We start from the raw sequence: 16219 nt of genomic DNA, 5'->3' as shown, positions 1-16219 counted from the left end.
AAGCCGCGCGTCTTTTACCCTCAACACCATGGAGGATTTAGTAATTTTTAGTTCAACTGACAGTCTGGTAAGCATTTCCTTTATCTACATGATTACTTTAGTAAAAGTAAGTGCATGTTTTGTCGATCCTCCACAAAGAGAGAAATAAAAACACAAGAGAAAAGTCCGACCGGACGAACTTAATGATTGATATTTTAAGCGCGAGCCTGGCCCGAATTTCGGTGGTCTCGGAGACTACCTGAGGCCTACGAGCACCTCCTTGGAGACCCTTGCACTACACTTAATGACATCTAGTCCTTTTAGTTTAAAAACTTTTCAACAGTCACATTTTCTTTTTGTCCATTTTGCAGTACGGTAGACCGTGTTTTTTACAATACTGCTTTGTTGTGTGTTATTCCTAATAAAACACATCTTATTAATAAAACAAAATGTTCCCACGCGCCTTCAAATCTATTCCAGGATTAGGTAACCCAACTTTGTCTGGCGAAATGCGGATTTGATGAAAAAGCTTACTGACGGACTTGAACTTTAAATGTTAATTCAATCCATAAACAGTTTTAATACTGCCCGGTTTCAACAGTGAGATTAAGAATCATTGGCTTACAATGTCGCTGTTGACTCATGAGCTATTTCCCTAACTTCTGGAATGCCTTTTCTTGTTTATTTGACTCTACAAAAGAATATACTGATTTAATTGCTGTTCATTTTTAGACGTTTGGCGTATTTAATATTAGGGCTGCAATTTACAATTATTTTGATAATCGATGAATTGGATTTCCTCCGAGATTCACATACGTTTTTTGAGGGATAGGAAATAAAGAGTGCAACACAACAGAATATTCTGTAATATAAAACAATGTTTGACAAATAATTTAACAATAAACAAAAATACATACAAATGTTTGCGATACATCCATAAAATATGTAAGATACTATATTCCTCCCACCTCATTCAAACATCATATTACATTAAGCCTCATCACACAAACCAAAAAGGAAGAAAGTCCATTAAATAACATTTTTATGCAAATTTTAAAACTGTTGTATACAAATTTCTGTTTTTTGGGGCGGCAATGGCTCAGGAGGTAGAGCGCTCTTCTTGGGATCAAGGGATCCCAGTTCGAATCCCGGCTCGAAGTGTCCTTGGGTAAGACACGAACCCCTAATACCTCCAATAAGCAGGTTAGCGCCTTACATGGCTCCAAGGCTGCTATTGGGAAATGTGGAGCACATTGTAAAGCGCTTTGGGAAGTCATTGACTTGAAAAGCGCTATATAAATGCAGATCATTATATTTAATTTTTTGTTAAACCTTTGATTAACATTCCCAATGTGTAAATAATCTACCATATGTTTAAAAAGATGTCCCTTGTGTTGAGACACCAGCTCGGTAGCCTAGATGGTAGGGCGCCTGCTCCGAGACTGGGAGGTCGCTGGTTCAAGCCGAGTCATACCTAAGACTTACAACATTGGTACTCATTGCCTTCCTGCTTGGCGCTCGGCATTAAGGGTTGGAATTGGGTTTCCAACCATTTGGTTTGTAAGGATGCAATGTTCAATAATAATTTTAAAAAAAGAAAAAATCAAGATATTTTATAGAAAAGGTCTTCTGGCGTACTCTGCCCGACCAAAGTCGTACTACAACTTTACAACTTCACGAGATCCAACGCGCTTTAAGTGGTACCCCGGTCCTCAACCAAATCGGTGTTCGACCAAAAAATGCGTACAAAATATTTCAATGCTCGACGCGAAATTCGGTGGCGAACCCAAAATAGCCGAGTCAAAATAGCCGAAAATAGTCAAACCGAATGAGCTGTGGCGCGTAATGAGTGGAGCCGAACTAGTTAGCCTAGCTTTTAGCTCCACTTCTTTCCGGACCGTCAATGAGTGAAGGGGTACGTCATTTTAAGTTATTTTTTCCTGGTTTGTGCTTTTGCGTCGCTTTTGAACATGGGTCCCAAGAACAATGGCGATAAAGGGAATGATAAGAGAAAAGCAGTGAGGCAAACTATTGGACTGAAAAAGGAAATAATCGCTAAGTGTGAAAATGGTTTTTGAATGTCCGATCTCCCCTTGCACTATGGCATTGCAAAGGCAACAATTTCGACTTTTACAAAACATAAGGAAGCGATAAAGAAAGCTGATGTGGCAATGGGATTGACAAGCAATGTCATGTCGCACATTAGAAAACTAGTGCAAAAGAGGAAGAAGCATCTGACAATGGATATGTTTCTTATTAAAAGAGGAGAGGAAGGCTAAGCAGTAGGTTACCTACACCCATTCCTGTATGCCATCACACCACTGTTCAAAGGCATGTAACCGATACAAAATGGTTTATATTTCTTCTTTTTTATGTTTATTATATATTATATACACATTTATGGTCTTTAATGTTGTTTAGATACACGAATTCTTAATAGTTTAGGTATTTTTTTTATGGTTGGTACGGATTAAAATACTTCCCATTGTTTCCTATGGGAATTCTTTTTTCGATACTCAACCAAATCGGTCCTCAACCAACAACCAGGAACGCATTATGGTTGAGGACCGAGGTACCACTGTATTTTGATTAACGTGCTCAGTGGCTTAAACTGCGCAACAGGATGAATCGATCAGGTAATTAGGTGCCACCGCATTTAACAATCAATTTTAAGCAATTTTATCAATTTTTGCTGCATCCCTATTTCATATGATTTTTTTTTTCAAAATATTTCCAATGCCATAATATTAAGTATTGAATTTGATTTGGTGTCCCGTTTCATCTGGAGGGACGAAAGCATGACCAACTTGGGTTCCGAGGTGCCCAACTTGTTTGGGTGTTTGGGCATTTGGGTTGGCCATGGTCCAAAAATGTTTGTGTGTGTTTTTCCTTTTTTTTCCCTTTTTTATTTTCTTTGTTGTTGTATGGGAGGTCGCTGGTTCGCGCCTCGGCCGAGTCATACCTAAGACTTATAACATTGGTAAAATGGCGGCGCCCTCTGTTGGCTGCGGCTGCATCGGCTCGCTACAACGGGTCAGGTGTATCGACATTTCGTTCTGTGTACATTGTTACAAAGAATGACAATACAAAGGAAATTATTATTATTATTATTATGTGTTTGTCTTGCTGTCGGTCACCCCTCTCGAGGGATATGACCAAGGTAGATTGATAGATAGAAATATAGAATTTCATTTTCATTTATCATATAATGTTTTGCCCACTGTGAATGATTACCACTTTTAAAATTGCTGTGCCTTTAAGAGACAACTTGATGATGTAACATCTGTTTCTTTAGGCATGCGCTGTTACTTAAAGATGGCGTCAGTAACTTCAAAAATATTCCACTTACTGACGCCATCTTCTGTCTGAAATCCTCATTGCAGCCACTGTCAAGCTGCCTGTCTGTCGTGCATGTACTTGTCTCTTAGACACACTCAAATAAACTAATTTTTTTTCAACTGGGGATTTGGGTTGAAATTTGGACTGTATTTGAAACAGTCCTTTTCTTACTTTCACCATTTTCATCCTTGAATGAATAAAAACAACCACTCCCCACTACCCGAACCAACCCCGCCCGCCTCCTTTCGTCCAGCCTGATATGCTTTGTGGCTGGAAAACCGATGATAAAAGTAAGATAAAAGCAGATAGGGCATTATTACCACATTCTTAATAGGGAAAGTGTTATACTCTCAACCTTTTGAGGACACATCAAACTATGCACCCCACCTTTAACGTGTTCAGTCTTGCGGGAGTCGTTACATGAGTTTCTCAACATGTCTCAGACTCTCTGCTTTAACTGTTTTGTTGTGAGTAATCGACATCAGTTCTCCCCCTCACAGTTCTTTTTGCATTTTTTTTAAAATGTTTTTTTATGCAATGGAGAAAGACTGTCCGAACAAAATTCTGCATGTTGGTAATAATTGCAAATTAGTACTGAAAAATCTATAAACAGTAAGGCAACTTTGCACATAAAAAATATTCGGGTTAATATTTCGCCCTATTGTTTGTAATGATGTGTAAACATGAGGTTAGACAGTGCATACTTTTCAAAATAACAAACAACAGTGCGACATCGCAAACTAGGGAACAAGTGTGCACGATACTAGTCTAAATAACAGACTGGGCAAACTTTTTTGAAGGTGTACGACAGTGAAAAAATAATATAAACTAATCTGAACAAACAGAAATAATTAACATGATAAAAAATAAATTATAAGCAGTTTTTATCATATGAAAAACACTGTAAGAGAAAGAGATAAGGGGAAAGCAAGAGAGAGAGAGAAAGTGAGAAAATAGAAAAAAGGAAAAAAGGAAGAGAGAGCAAAATAAGGTAAAAAGACACAGAGAAAGAGACAAAGAGGAACAAAGAAAGAGAAAAAGAGAGACAGAGAGAGTAAAAGAGACAGACAGAGTGAGAGAAAAAGGAGGATGAGAGAGAGAGAGAGAAAGAAAGAGAGGGATAAAGAAATACAAGTACAGCGTTTGTGAGAGGCACCTGCCTTTGGCAACATCAAGTGGACATATTTCAACCTGAAGCTCGTTTTTCTCTTGCGCTTCGCTCAGAGTTGTCTCGCGGGCCGCATTCAATCCCTTAGCGACGTGCCTGATCCGGCTCGTGGGCCGCCTGTTTGACACCCCTGTGCTAGAGGGTAAAATGTGGGCGTCACCGCTAAAGGGTGTCGTGTGGGCGGGTTCATGAGGCTAGGTTCTCACTTCAGAGCTGAATGCTCAGTTCAGATTTTTGGGCGAATACCTATGTTTTTGTTATATCGTTCACATTTCCAACTAAATGCGACTTCTATGCATCTCCCCGTGACTCTAAAGCGTCTCTTGTTTGATATCCTGACTGCGCGGAAGAAGACTCGCGACGTCACCAGCAATGCATAGTTTGCGGAAGTATTCATTGATTCTAACGCCGTAGTGTATCCAGCAATTTGATAGCTATTGTGCTACCGGAGTTTTCCCCCTAAATTTGAATTAAATTCAAAACCTCACTTTCCCCCCATTGAACATTTTCCATGTTTTCCTCTGCCATGGTGTGTTGATTTCTACACTATGCGGAAGACCATGGAAACCGAGCCGGCGCAAGAGAATTGACCGTTAATGAATCAAAGGCTCGCAAGTGGAGGAAGCTGAAAAACCAACTCGACAAATAACGAAAACACAGCTGAGCTTCCACGGAGGTAATGCGAGGTGGCCCGAGGTGAAGGAAAGACTCGAACAGTGGATCATCGAGCAATAATGAAAGAAGACTTTTCAGACCCCGTCGTGCGTATCGCTATGGTGCTCTTTATTTATTTTTATTTTTTTTATTTTGTTTGATCTGTCTGTTTTACTTTGTAAAGAATACTTAAATGAACCACAACCAAACTCAGTTTTAATCTTGCTGTATTTTTAAATTCGCACACTTGTATCTCTGTCTGTGAAGTTGTCAGGTGGCCACAGCAGAGGGCACCCACGCCCTATTTTGTGGTGCGCCCTGTGTATGTGTTAAACACAGAAATCGAATCAGATGTGGAGACTGCGCCTTTTAACAAGGAGTGCCATATGGTAGTAAAACTACTGTAAATATGGGGTGCATAGTGTGAGGTGACCTTAAAAAGATTGACATCACGCACATTGTTGTGGTTTTCTTTAATTGTAGGATGAAATTGGTGAAAGTAAGAAAAGGACTCTTTCAAATACAGTCCGAATGCCAACCCAAACCCCAAAAAGATGAAAACGGAAAAGCTTGTTTGAGCGCATCCAAGAATTTCACATACTTGCACGCGCAACAGGAGCAATGATGATTTCAGGCAGAAGATGGCGTAGGCTAGTAGAATCGTTTTGAAGTGACATACACCACTTTTAAAGGATGGACATATATTTTCGTTTAAACCACCCCAATGAAGATTTTTGGATATCAATCCATTTATTTTTTTGCTTGACTTTTGTACATTTTAGTTACTCAGGGTTGACTGGTGTGTAATTTGGTCTTTTCCGTTCCTTCACGTTTGCATTTGTGGCAATTGGGTTTGTAATACAATGGTTGCTTTCACTGCTTGTTCTTGCATGTGGCAATTTTCCAGCCGACATCAAGCTGGTGATCTAATCCTGCACTTACAATGTCATGAATGCCGCACTGTCGTTTTGATGGCAAATCTACCTTGTAGCACTTTTTCACTTTGCAGACTAAAACACTTATAACTAACTACCACATCATTATCTAGAGCAGTGTTTCTCATCTGGTCTCACTTGATGACCCAACGTCCCACAATAATAACAAACCGTGACCCAAATCAAGAGAAAACTTCCATTTCTCAAATGTATTGCATGAAATGCAGTTAAACCAGAAATACTAGACTATATTCACATTTTAAAACAAACCAAAAAACATCCATCCATCCATCCATTATCTGCACCGCTTATCCTCAGTAGGGTCGCGGGGGTGCTGGAGCCCATCCCAGCCATCTCCGGGCAGTGGGCAGGGGACACCCTGAACTGGTTGCTAGCCAGTCGCAGCAAACTAGAAAACAAAATGACTCAATTTATCTGTAATGAAAACAAAAATGCTTGAAATGTAATGAAAAAGCTAACGCCTGCTGTCCAACAAAAATTAAACTGAACTTGTGTGGGCGTGATCCATTATCCCTAAAAGCCTTAGGATGAGAGCAGAGGTTGAAAGGGCAAATATGTTTCATGCATGGCGGCTCTTTTTTCCCGTTTTTTCCGCCTTAAATGAACAACAGCCTTGCCGCCGTAATCCATTATCTCCAGTTGAGTATTGCTGAAAGCTGGGGCATGTCAAAATGGGGAGAGGGGAGGGGACTTGGTGGGTTTTTGAAGAATCACCGGGGGTTGTGGTCCTAATTAACCACAATTAACAGATTGCAGTATCTGGATTTAACCATGCTTAAGATGTGTAAACAAACTTTACCCGTCATTTTTGAAGTGTGAAATTGCAGGTGTCAAGTCCTATTTGCAGGGCTTTATCTCCATCTGCTGTTAAGGAGTGTAATTGACCCTCATTTGTTCTTGATTTCTCAGCATTTCTTTTTTGGCAAGGCAAAGGCCCGCGACCCATTTTTGGTTCTTGACCCACCAGTAGAGAAATACTGATCTGAAGGAAGGCCTTTGGAATTCACACTTAGTGGTGCACACTCACTAATTTTCTGCACATGACAGTCAACACGGATGTGGTCTATGGACCAGATCTTCTATGTGCCACAACTCACAAACCCCGCTACAGTGTGTGATGTCAGTCACGAGGCCACAATCCTTGGAGGCAAAGATCCAACAAGCGATTACTACACTCTGTATTCATTCAATTTTTGCCATGAGTTCATGTCATATTTTGTATAAACTGTATTTAATTTTATGCCAGTGTTCTTGATCAAAAGGACACTGTGTAATGTTTGACCACTAGATGTCACTGTATTGTGCTTAGCTGACAAAAACGTATATGCAGTATGAAATGATCTGCATTTTTTTTATATAGCGCTAAGACTTCCCAAAGCGCTTTACAATGTGCTTCACATTTCCCAATAGCGGCCGTGCAGCCATGTAAGGCGCTAACCTGCTTATTGGGGGTATTAGGGATTCAGTGTCTTACCCAAGGACACTTCGACATGTAACACGGAGGAGCAGGGATTCGAACTGCAATCTCTTGATCCCAAGACGAGCGCGCTACCTCCTGAGCCACTGCAGTACTTTTATTTGTTCAACAAATTGTTCAGTCTGTAAAAAGGGTTGGTCCTTTTAGTTTCAGAGATTAATAAGAGTTTATCTATCTATATACCGAAGCCATATGCCTCTTCATGTTTTTTGGCTTGAGACAAGAACACACTCACGTTTACCAAACATTCATTACCGTTCGCTCCTCCCAACCTGACACCGAACATTAAGCCCACAGCACAACAAAGAGTGAGTTGCTGTGCCATACAACCCTCCATCAGCAGAGAGGCCCGACAGCATAGACTGGTTTACCCCCTCTACATCATATGTGTCGATATCAGTCTTTCTCAACTATCCTTCGCCATTCACACGTATCCCTTGCAAATGCTCCTGCATCCTTAACCATACTCGCTTCCAGAGCACGTTTTATCCCATCCATTCAATCATATTTGGGCCTTTCTGTCATTCTGTTTCCCACCACTTCTGCACTACGTACTCTGTTAGTCAAACGGTCTTCATTTGTTTTTTCCATTTGTCCAAAGCATCTCAGAAAATTTTCATCAACCATCTCAGCAAGCTCTCTCAGCTTGCTAAAACTTGTAAGAATCGTATGGAAAAAAAATGTCTACTTAATTTTGCCCATCAGGGGTTCTATTTGGAACGTAACCCCGGCAAAAAACTAAGGATTACTGTATTCCCATAAACCTTGTGAAAGAATGGATAAAAAAATGATTCTCTGTACTTTGTAGTCTTCCTTGTGCATTGTAGCACTCGTTTTAAGTTGCACAACACAATTTAGCATTATCTGTTGGTTGGTCGGTTGGATCCCTTAACCCACGATCAATATCTAGCGGTCACTTTGAAAAAAGTGCATGTTTGTTTGATATTTCATGTATTTTTTCTTATGATTGCTCTTAATATATATTTTTAAAAAATATTTTTTTCCCACTAGAAGGCGCTAAATAATCCACAATGTCGTTTTGACTGAGTGCACAGTTGCAGAATATGCAAATTATTCTAATATCACATTAAGATTCTACCTGCTTCTATCTTTAATCCCCCTTTCTCCTTTTAATATCGTTCCCAGGCTTCACATAGTGACTTGGAATGTATCAACTGCCGAGCCACCAGATGACATCGTCTCACTTCTGCATTCAGATTCTTCCAAGGAAGCGGATCTCTACGTCATCGGGTATGGAAACCCATTATGTAGGTTTATCTAACAAGCACAATTGTGAGGATGATTAAAATAAATCAAAATGGATGTCGACAAAAGCCTGCAGGAGGTGTATTCTGGGCCGTTGAGATTCATGTCGGAAGTAATCTTCGATGACCCTTGGAGCCGTGGACTTATGACCGTCCTAGCACCAAGAAATTATGTGAAGGTACCCAACAACCAAACTACTATGCATGATTAATATTTTCAAGTTATTCTGTCCTGCAACATCTCCATGTTACTGCCTTTTAGGTGTCCTCAATCAGAATGCAAGGTCTGTTACTTCTCATCTTCTGCAAACTGGAGCATCTCCCTTTTATCCGAGACATCCAGGCCACATACACACGTACTGGCATCTTTGGCTATTGGGTAAAATGTACTTCCTTTTACTTTAAAGGAAAATCTGTCACGACCGGTACAAGCAGGGGACCCAAATGCGTAATGTTTAATGCTTTATTAAGGGATTGGGAAAGTCCGGGCGAGAGGGAAAAGACAGCGATCTGGGCTTGCTGGCCAGTAAGCGGGAACCCCTCGCGAACAAAGCGTGGTCGGAGATCGGAACAAGTCGGGCAGCCGAGACGGGAGACAGAGCGTGATCGGAGATCGGAACAAGTCGGGTAGCCAGACGAGTGGGAAGGGATTGATACAGGAAACAGAATCAGGATACGGGTAGCCTGGACAGAAGAACGGAGCTTGGATCAGGGATCGATACAGGAAACAGAATCAGGATACGGGTAGCCGGGACAGGAGAACGGAGCTTGGATCAATACAGGAAACAGAATCAGGATACGGGGAGCCAGGACAGGAGATCGGAGCTTAGATCGGGGATCAATACAGTAAACAGGTCGGGATAAAAATGGGAGCCAGAGTCAAAAGTGCTTGCCTTGCATGCGCTAGGTTTGCAGACGGACTAACAAGGAGTGAATGAGAATGACTTGTTTAAATAGGAAGAGAACTAATTGGGGAACGAGTGGCAGCTGGGGCTAAACGAGTGAGCGCAGGTGAGGGCAATTGGCAAATCATGACAAAATCACACATATGACTTTTGTCCCTTGCTAAAATATTGATACTGTAAAACGTAGGTACTAAAAATAGCTATTTTTGAATTATTATTGAATTATTATAAAGAAGCAAAAACACACACAAAGGTTTATTGTTTAGTAGACACTCAAAATAAGGAGAGAAGACAGTAATATATTCTAAACATGTAAGGAGAACAGGAAACAGAGCCTAAACCTCAGATGAACAATTTCAACCTGTTCTAAAAACCCTCCCCTGAACTCCATTATTTAAAAGATCCTAAGTTACAAAAACGGATCCACCACAAAGGGCGTGTTAATCAAAGAACAGGAACGTGATTGGCCAAGAGTGACACTTATGTAAAAAGTTCATAAAAGTCAAATAACAAAATAGCATCCTATGCAATCCCCTTTGCAGGTGTCCAATATTAAAAACAGAATAAACGTATAAAATATACCCAATTTTCTGGAATATAAGTCACTTGAGAGCAGTGATGTCGACCTCATTTCTGATCTGGGCCGGATCCAGACCTTCTGTTCTCAGGCGGTTTTGTAGTATTACTGTAGTTGTAGATTTTGGTATTTTTTGTGGTATTTCCATATTATAATTTTTTTTAGATTACCTGTAGTGTTTCTTCAGTAGTATTTTACTTTAGTATTTACAAGGAACCTGTAGTGTTTTTCTAGTATTTCAGTATTATTTTTATAGTATTTACATAGTAGGATTTTTGCAGTAAATCTAATATTTTTGCTGTATTATTGTAGTTGTATTTTGTAATATTTCTGTGGTAAATTTTCTGTAGTAGTAATTTTGTAGTATTTCTGTTGTAATATATCTGTAGTAGTATTTTCTGTATTATAGTGGTATTGTAGTGATATTTTTGTTGTTTCTGCAGTAGTATTTTTGTAGTATTTCTATAGTAGATTCTTTTGTAGTATTACTGTAGTAATATTTCTGTTGTAATAATTTTAAGTATTTTTGTAGCAATATTTTTGTAATATGATATTAATATAGTGGTATTTTTGTACTATAGTATTAATGTAGGGGTATTTCTGTAGAAGTATTTCCATAGTTGTATTTTTAACTTATTTATTTAGTAGTGTATTTGTAGTGTTTCTGCTGTCTTTCCATAGTAGTATTTCTTTTGTATTTTTTTAATTTTACTGTAGTTGGATTTTCGTAGTATTTCTAATGTAGCATTTTTGCATTCTAGTATTATTTTGTAAATGAAATGAAATGATCTGCATTTATATAGCGCTTTTCAAGTCAAGACTTCCCAATGCGCTTTACATTGTGCTTCACATCCCAATAGCGGCCGTGCAGCCATGTAAGGCGCTAACCTGCTTATTGGGGGTATTAGGGATTCAGTGTCTTACCCAAGGACACTTCGACATGTAACACGGAGGAGCCGGGATTTGAACTGCGATCTCTTGATCCCAAGACGAGCGCTCTGATTTCTGGACTAAAAGTCATTCTATAGCAGTGATGTCAAGCTTATTTTTGTTCTGTGGCTGGATCCAGACCCTCTGTTCTCAAGCAGATTTTGTAGTATTACTGTAGTTGTAAATTTTGGTTGATTTGTGGAATTTCCATATTATAATTCTTTTAGAATACCTCTAGTATTTCTACAGTAGTATTTTTTTTATTTACAAGTAGTGTTTTTCTAATATTTCTGTAGTATTTTTGTAGTATTTCCATAGTAGGATTTTTGTAGTAAATCGGGTATTTTTGCTGTATTACTATAGTTGTATTTTGTAATATTTCTGTGGTAATATATCTTCAGTAGTATTTTTGGTATTATAGTGTTATAGTAATGATATTTTTGTTGTATTTCTGCAGTAGTATATTTGTAGTATTTCCATACTATATTTTTGTAGTATTACTGTCGTAATATTTTTGTACTATTTCTGTTGCAGTATTTCTGTAGCAGTATTTTAGTAGTATAGTATTATTGTAGTGTTTTTTTTGTACTATAGTATTACTGGAGTGGTATTTTTGTAATATTTCCGTAGAAGTATTTCCATAGTAGTATTTTTAACATATTTTTTAGTAATGTATTTGTAGTGTTTCTGTTGTCGTTCCTTAGTAGTATTTCTTTAGTATATTTGTAATATTATTGTAGTTGGATTTTTCTAGTGCAGAATTTTTGCATTCTAGTATTATTTTGTAGTATTTCATTTTCTGGACTATAAGTCGCTCTAGAGCAGTGATCTCAGGCTCATTACTGTTCTGGGGCCGGATCCAGACTCTATCTTCTCAGAAGGGCGATAATTAGAGGAATGTCAATTCAAAATTTTTGCTTTTTTTTTTTTTTGTCTCATGTTTTATCATTCAGCCTACATTAGTAACGTACAATCTCGAATGACGAGAGATCTTTTCCAAACACAACGCGTTTATTCACAAACAGGGGAATGTGAATAGTGTGAATGCACAGTTTTGATTATTCTAAATTGAAAATAGAGATTACAGATCACACGCTAATCTGCACAGTCTCTCTCTGTGTATTTATGTAGGGATATTTTGATTCTGTTGGATTTCTTTTGCTTTTGTGATGGAACTGTTTTTTCCTGTGTTTAGGGTAACAAAGGGGGTGTGTCCATCCGTCTGTCTCTGTACGGTCACATGATCTGTTTCCTCAACTGTCACTTGGCTGCACACATGAAAAATGCTGCAGAGCGGGTGGTCGAATTTGAGTACATTACGGAGACGCAGACTTTCAACTGTGAAAAGGCCGAGAAGATTCTCGACCACAGGTGAGTTTTTTTCCAAATGTCAACACTATCAAATTGTGAAGTCAGAATTTGTAATACAAACTTGTGTTTCGCGGGGCTTCCATGCCCAAAAAGTCCCGCAGTAGCCAAAAGCCGCAAAGTAGAAACATTTGTTTATTATTATGTAGGGATTTCTCTAGCTTTAATTTTGAAACTCGTTAGGATTTAAACTAATTATTCTTCACTGCAATCAGTAACCAAGTTTGCCTCTAGGTGTTGCCTGTGCTCCACCATAAATCGTTTTATTTCTCTGAAAGGTGTTAGAATTTCCTACTCTGTTAACAAATTAAATCGTGTTATTACTTGAGCTCTTTGAGTTCTGATATGAATGATAAATCCCATGAAAATGGAATCAATGAACCAGGCCAATGGAAATAACACACCTAATCTATTAACACAGATAATTAATGATAGAAATAAAAGGAGGAGGGGGGGCGTAGGTTATGCGAGTTTTCGACCGCTGAAAGTTACTAGCACAAAAATAAAGTTTCCTAATTATATCTCTGGTATTTCTACAGTCGTATTTTTCTTAGTATTTACAAATAATCAGTGTTTTTCTAGTATTTCTGTAGTTATTTTTAGTATTTCTATAGTAGGATATTTGTAGTAAATCTAGTATTTTTGCCATTTTACTGTAGTTGTATTTTGTTTTATTTGTGTCTTGTGTTTTGTAGTATATCTGTCATAATATATCTGTTGTAGTATTTTTCTATTATAGTTTTACTGTGAATGTTTTTGTAGTATTTTTGCAGGAGTATTCTTGTAGTTTTTCCATTATCTATTTTTTGTATTACTACTGTGGTAATATTTTTGTAGTATTTCTGTTGCAATTTCTCTCTGGTTGTGTTTTTGTACTGTAGTATTATAATAGTGGTATTTTTGTACCATAGTATTTATGTAGTGGTATTTGGTTATACTTCTGTAGAAGTATACCCATAGTAGTATTTTCAACATATTTCCATAGTAGTATGATTGTAGTATTTCTGTCATCTTGCCATAGTAGTATTTCTTTTGTATATTTGTAATATCACTATAGTAGGAATTTTGTAGTATTTCTATTGTATTTTTTTTTTTGCATTTCAGTATTATTTTGTAGTATTTCATTTTCTGGACTATAAGTCGCTCTAGAGCAGTGATGTCAAGCTCATTTCTGTTCTGGGGCCGGAACCAAACTCTATCTTCTCAGAAGGGCGATAATTAGAGGAATGTCAATTCAAACCAAACTCTCTTCCCAGTACTACTGTGGTAATATTTTTGTAGTATTTCTGTTTCAATTATTCTCTGGTAGTATTTTTGTACTGTAGTATTGTAATAGGGGTATTTTTGTACTGTAGCATTTATGTAGTGGTATTTGGTAATACTTCTCTAGAAGTATTCCCGTAGTAGTGTTATCAACACATTTCAATAGTAGTATAATTGTAGTATTTCTGTCATCTTGCCATAGTAGTATTTCTTTTGTATTTTTGTAATAGTACTGTAGTTGGATTTTTGTAGTATTTCTTTTGTAGTATTTTTGTATTCTAGTATTATTTTGTAGTATTTCATTTTCTGGACTATAAGTCGCTCTAGAGCAGTGACGTCAAGCTCATTTCTGTTCTGGGGCCGGATCCAGACTCTCTGTTCTTAGGCGGGTTTTGTAGTAATTACTGTAGTTATAGTTTTTGGTAGGATTTCTATAGTAGTATTTTTGCATTCTAGTATTATTTTGTTGTATAGCTGTAGTAGTATTTTTTGTTAGGGATGTCCAAGGAAAATATAGGGAGGATGTACAAAGAGATAAAGAGGAAAAAGTTGGCGCCCACTTTTTTTAAATGTTTTTATTAATATTACTTTATTTACGGTACTATTTTATATATTATCTTCGTATTTCGATCATTTTTTAATGGACCCCTGCGTTTGTGTGTCCAGGAACTAAGGAGATTTGACACAACCCTTTACTTATTTTAATACTTAAATGAAGAGTTCAATTTGTGTGACTAAGTCACAAGGCGATCTTTTTCACTGTTACATCCCTGAAGTCCTATAATATGCCACGCTAGGTTCTTTATACTTTTTTAATCTCTTGTCTTGTGTCTCCAAGGCTAGTTTTCTGGTTTGGAGATCTCAACTTCCGAATCCAGGACCACGGATTGCATTTTGTCCGAACATGCATCGACAATGAAAAGTACAGCTTGCTGTGGAGCAAAGACCAGGTGGGACAAGTCTACTAGGTCTGCTTAGTCATTTGTCCCGTTTTGACCTAACTAACATGAATAATAACAGTCATGGTTTATTTTTGGTTTCAGCTTGGGAGGTCTTTTTTATTTATTTATTTATTTATTTATTTTTTCCAGCTGACCATGATGAAGCAAAAGGAGAAGTTGCTGCAAGAGTTTGAGGAAGGGCCCCTTGACTTTCAGCCCACGTATAAGTTTGACGTCCACACAGACACGTACGATAGCAGGTAGGGACACATTCATCTTAGTGAAACAAAGCGCTTTTATGATATTAATTTTCACATGTGATCTGCTCCTTCTGTTGCCTTCACAGGCTCTACAGGACATGGTTTGCATTTAAGTAAGCGTTTGATGCATTTAAGTCCACACAGGCAAAAGTACATCACAATTGTACTTTGGTGGGGATTTAAATCTCACTTAACATCATGATGTGACAAAACTTGATTTCAGTCTTTAATATATATAATGTATTCTAACTTCTTACTAACATAGAGATAAGAAATTAACTGTGCCATGTGGGCTAACTTTTAATGATTGAAAGTGTGTTAACTTTACCCTTTGGAGTACGTTCATGTGCAAATTAGCTTACGCATGTAGAAATTGAATCCCCTTCTCAATTTCTGATTTCACTTAAAGGGACACTGTGTAATATTTGACCATTAGATGTCGCTGTATTGTGTGGTTCAGCTGAAAACAAGTGCTACAAAGCACAAAGAAGATGACAAAATACGGAGGCTCAGGTGACCTACCACGCCATTTTCTTCTCATTTTTTTCTCCCAGCCTTTTGTGAGGTGTTTGTTTTTTCGGGCACCTGCAGCAGCAAGATGGCTGACAATTTGACTTATTTTTTCTAATCAATATATTTATTTTGTATCGAATCACGTCTTTTACCTGTTGGAAGCGCTAAATAATACACACTGTCCCTTTAAAAAGATAAAGCTCATAATCTGCCTTAAGAGAATAGTTAACTCTTGAGTCGACTCCACTGTTAAAGCAGCTTTATCTCCAGATTTAAAGCTTTAACTCTGACAGCACTAACAAGAATATCTCACTTAAGACTCAAATTTGAGAAATACATCTTTGATTTTTTTTTTAACAAAAGCTGAATGTTTATCCTCAAACCCCATCTGGGGTCTGTCAAATTTTCACAGGACTTCTTAAAAATGTCAACCTTCTTTTAAACACTCCTAAACGTATCCCAAAACAAAACAATCTTATTTAAGATGACTTTAAAAATATCAATTTCTTAACTACTGTTTTCACTCCCTGCCTCACAATTTACCAAGTAAACATGTGTGAGAATTACACAATACATGTTGACATTTAAAATTCGGTCAGCCGAAGGCTAACATAATCAAGGCAG

The 16219-nt window shown here is 37.8% G+C and overlaps 1 protein-coding gene across 4 annotated transcripts in view; it reads left to right on the top strand.

Annotated features, from left to right (window-relative positions):
• Nucleotides 1-16219, top strand: part of inpp5ka (inositol polyphosphate-5-phosphatase Ka) — a 31798-nt gene that overhangs the window by 3214 nt on the left and 12365 nt on the right. For 2 of the 4 annotated variants that reach the window (XM_088346084.1, XM_088346083.1), the window contains exons 3-9: nt 8720-8824; nt 8909-9017; nt 9101-9217; nt 12446-12621; nt 14720-14831; nt 14973-15082; nt 15169-15195. In XM_088346084.1, the coding sequence (XP_088202210.1) occupies nt 8720-8824; nt 8909-9017; nt 9101-9217; nt 12446-12621; nt 14720-14831; nt 14973-15082; nt 15169-15195 (756 nt within the window). The remainder of the gene's footprint in view (nt 1-8719; nt 8825-8908; nt 9018-9100; nt 9218-12445; nt 12622-14719; nt 14832-14972; nt 15083-15168; nt 15196-16219) is intronic. The other 2 variants (XM_088346086.1, XM_088346085.1) reach the window with 1 other exon arrangement.

The sequence above is a fragment of the Urocampus carinirostris genome, chromosome 10 (assembly GCF_059441175.1).
Source record: "Urocampus carinirostris isolate Australia breed hairy pipefish chromosome 10, RoL_Ucar_1.0, whole genome shotgun sequence".
Classification (NCBI taxonomy): domain Eukaryota; kingdom Metazoa; phylum Chordata; class Actinopteri; order Syngnathiformes; family Syngnathidae; genus Urocampus; species Urocampus carinirostris.
Note: the sequence above shows the minus strand (reverse complement) of the source record. Positions and strands in the feature narration are given on the sequence as shown.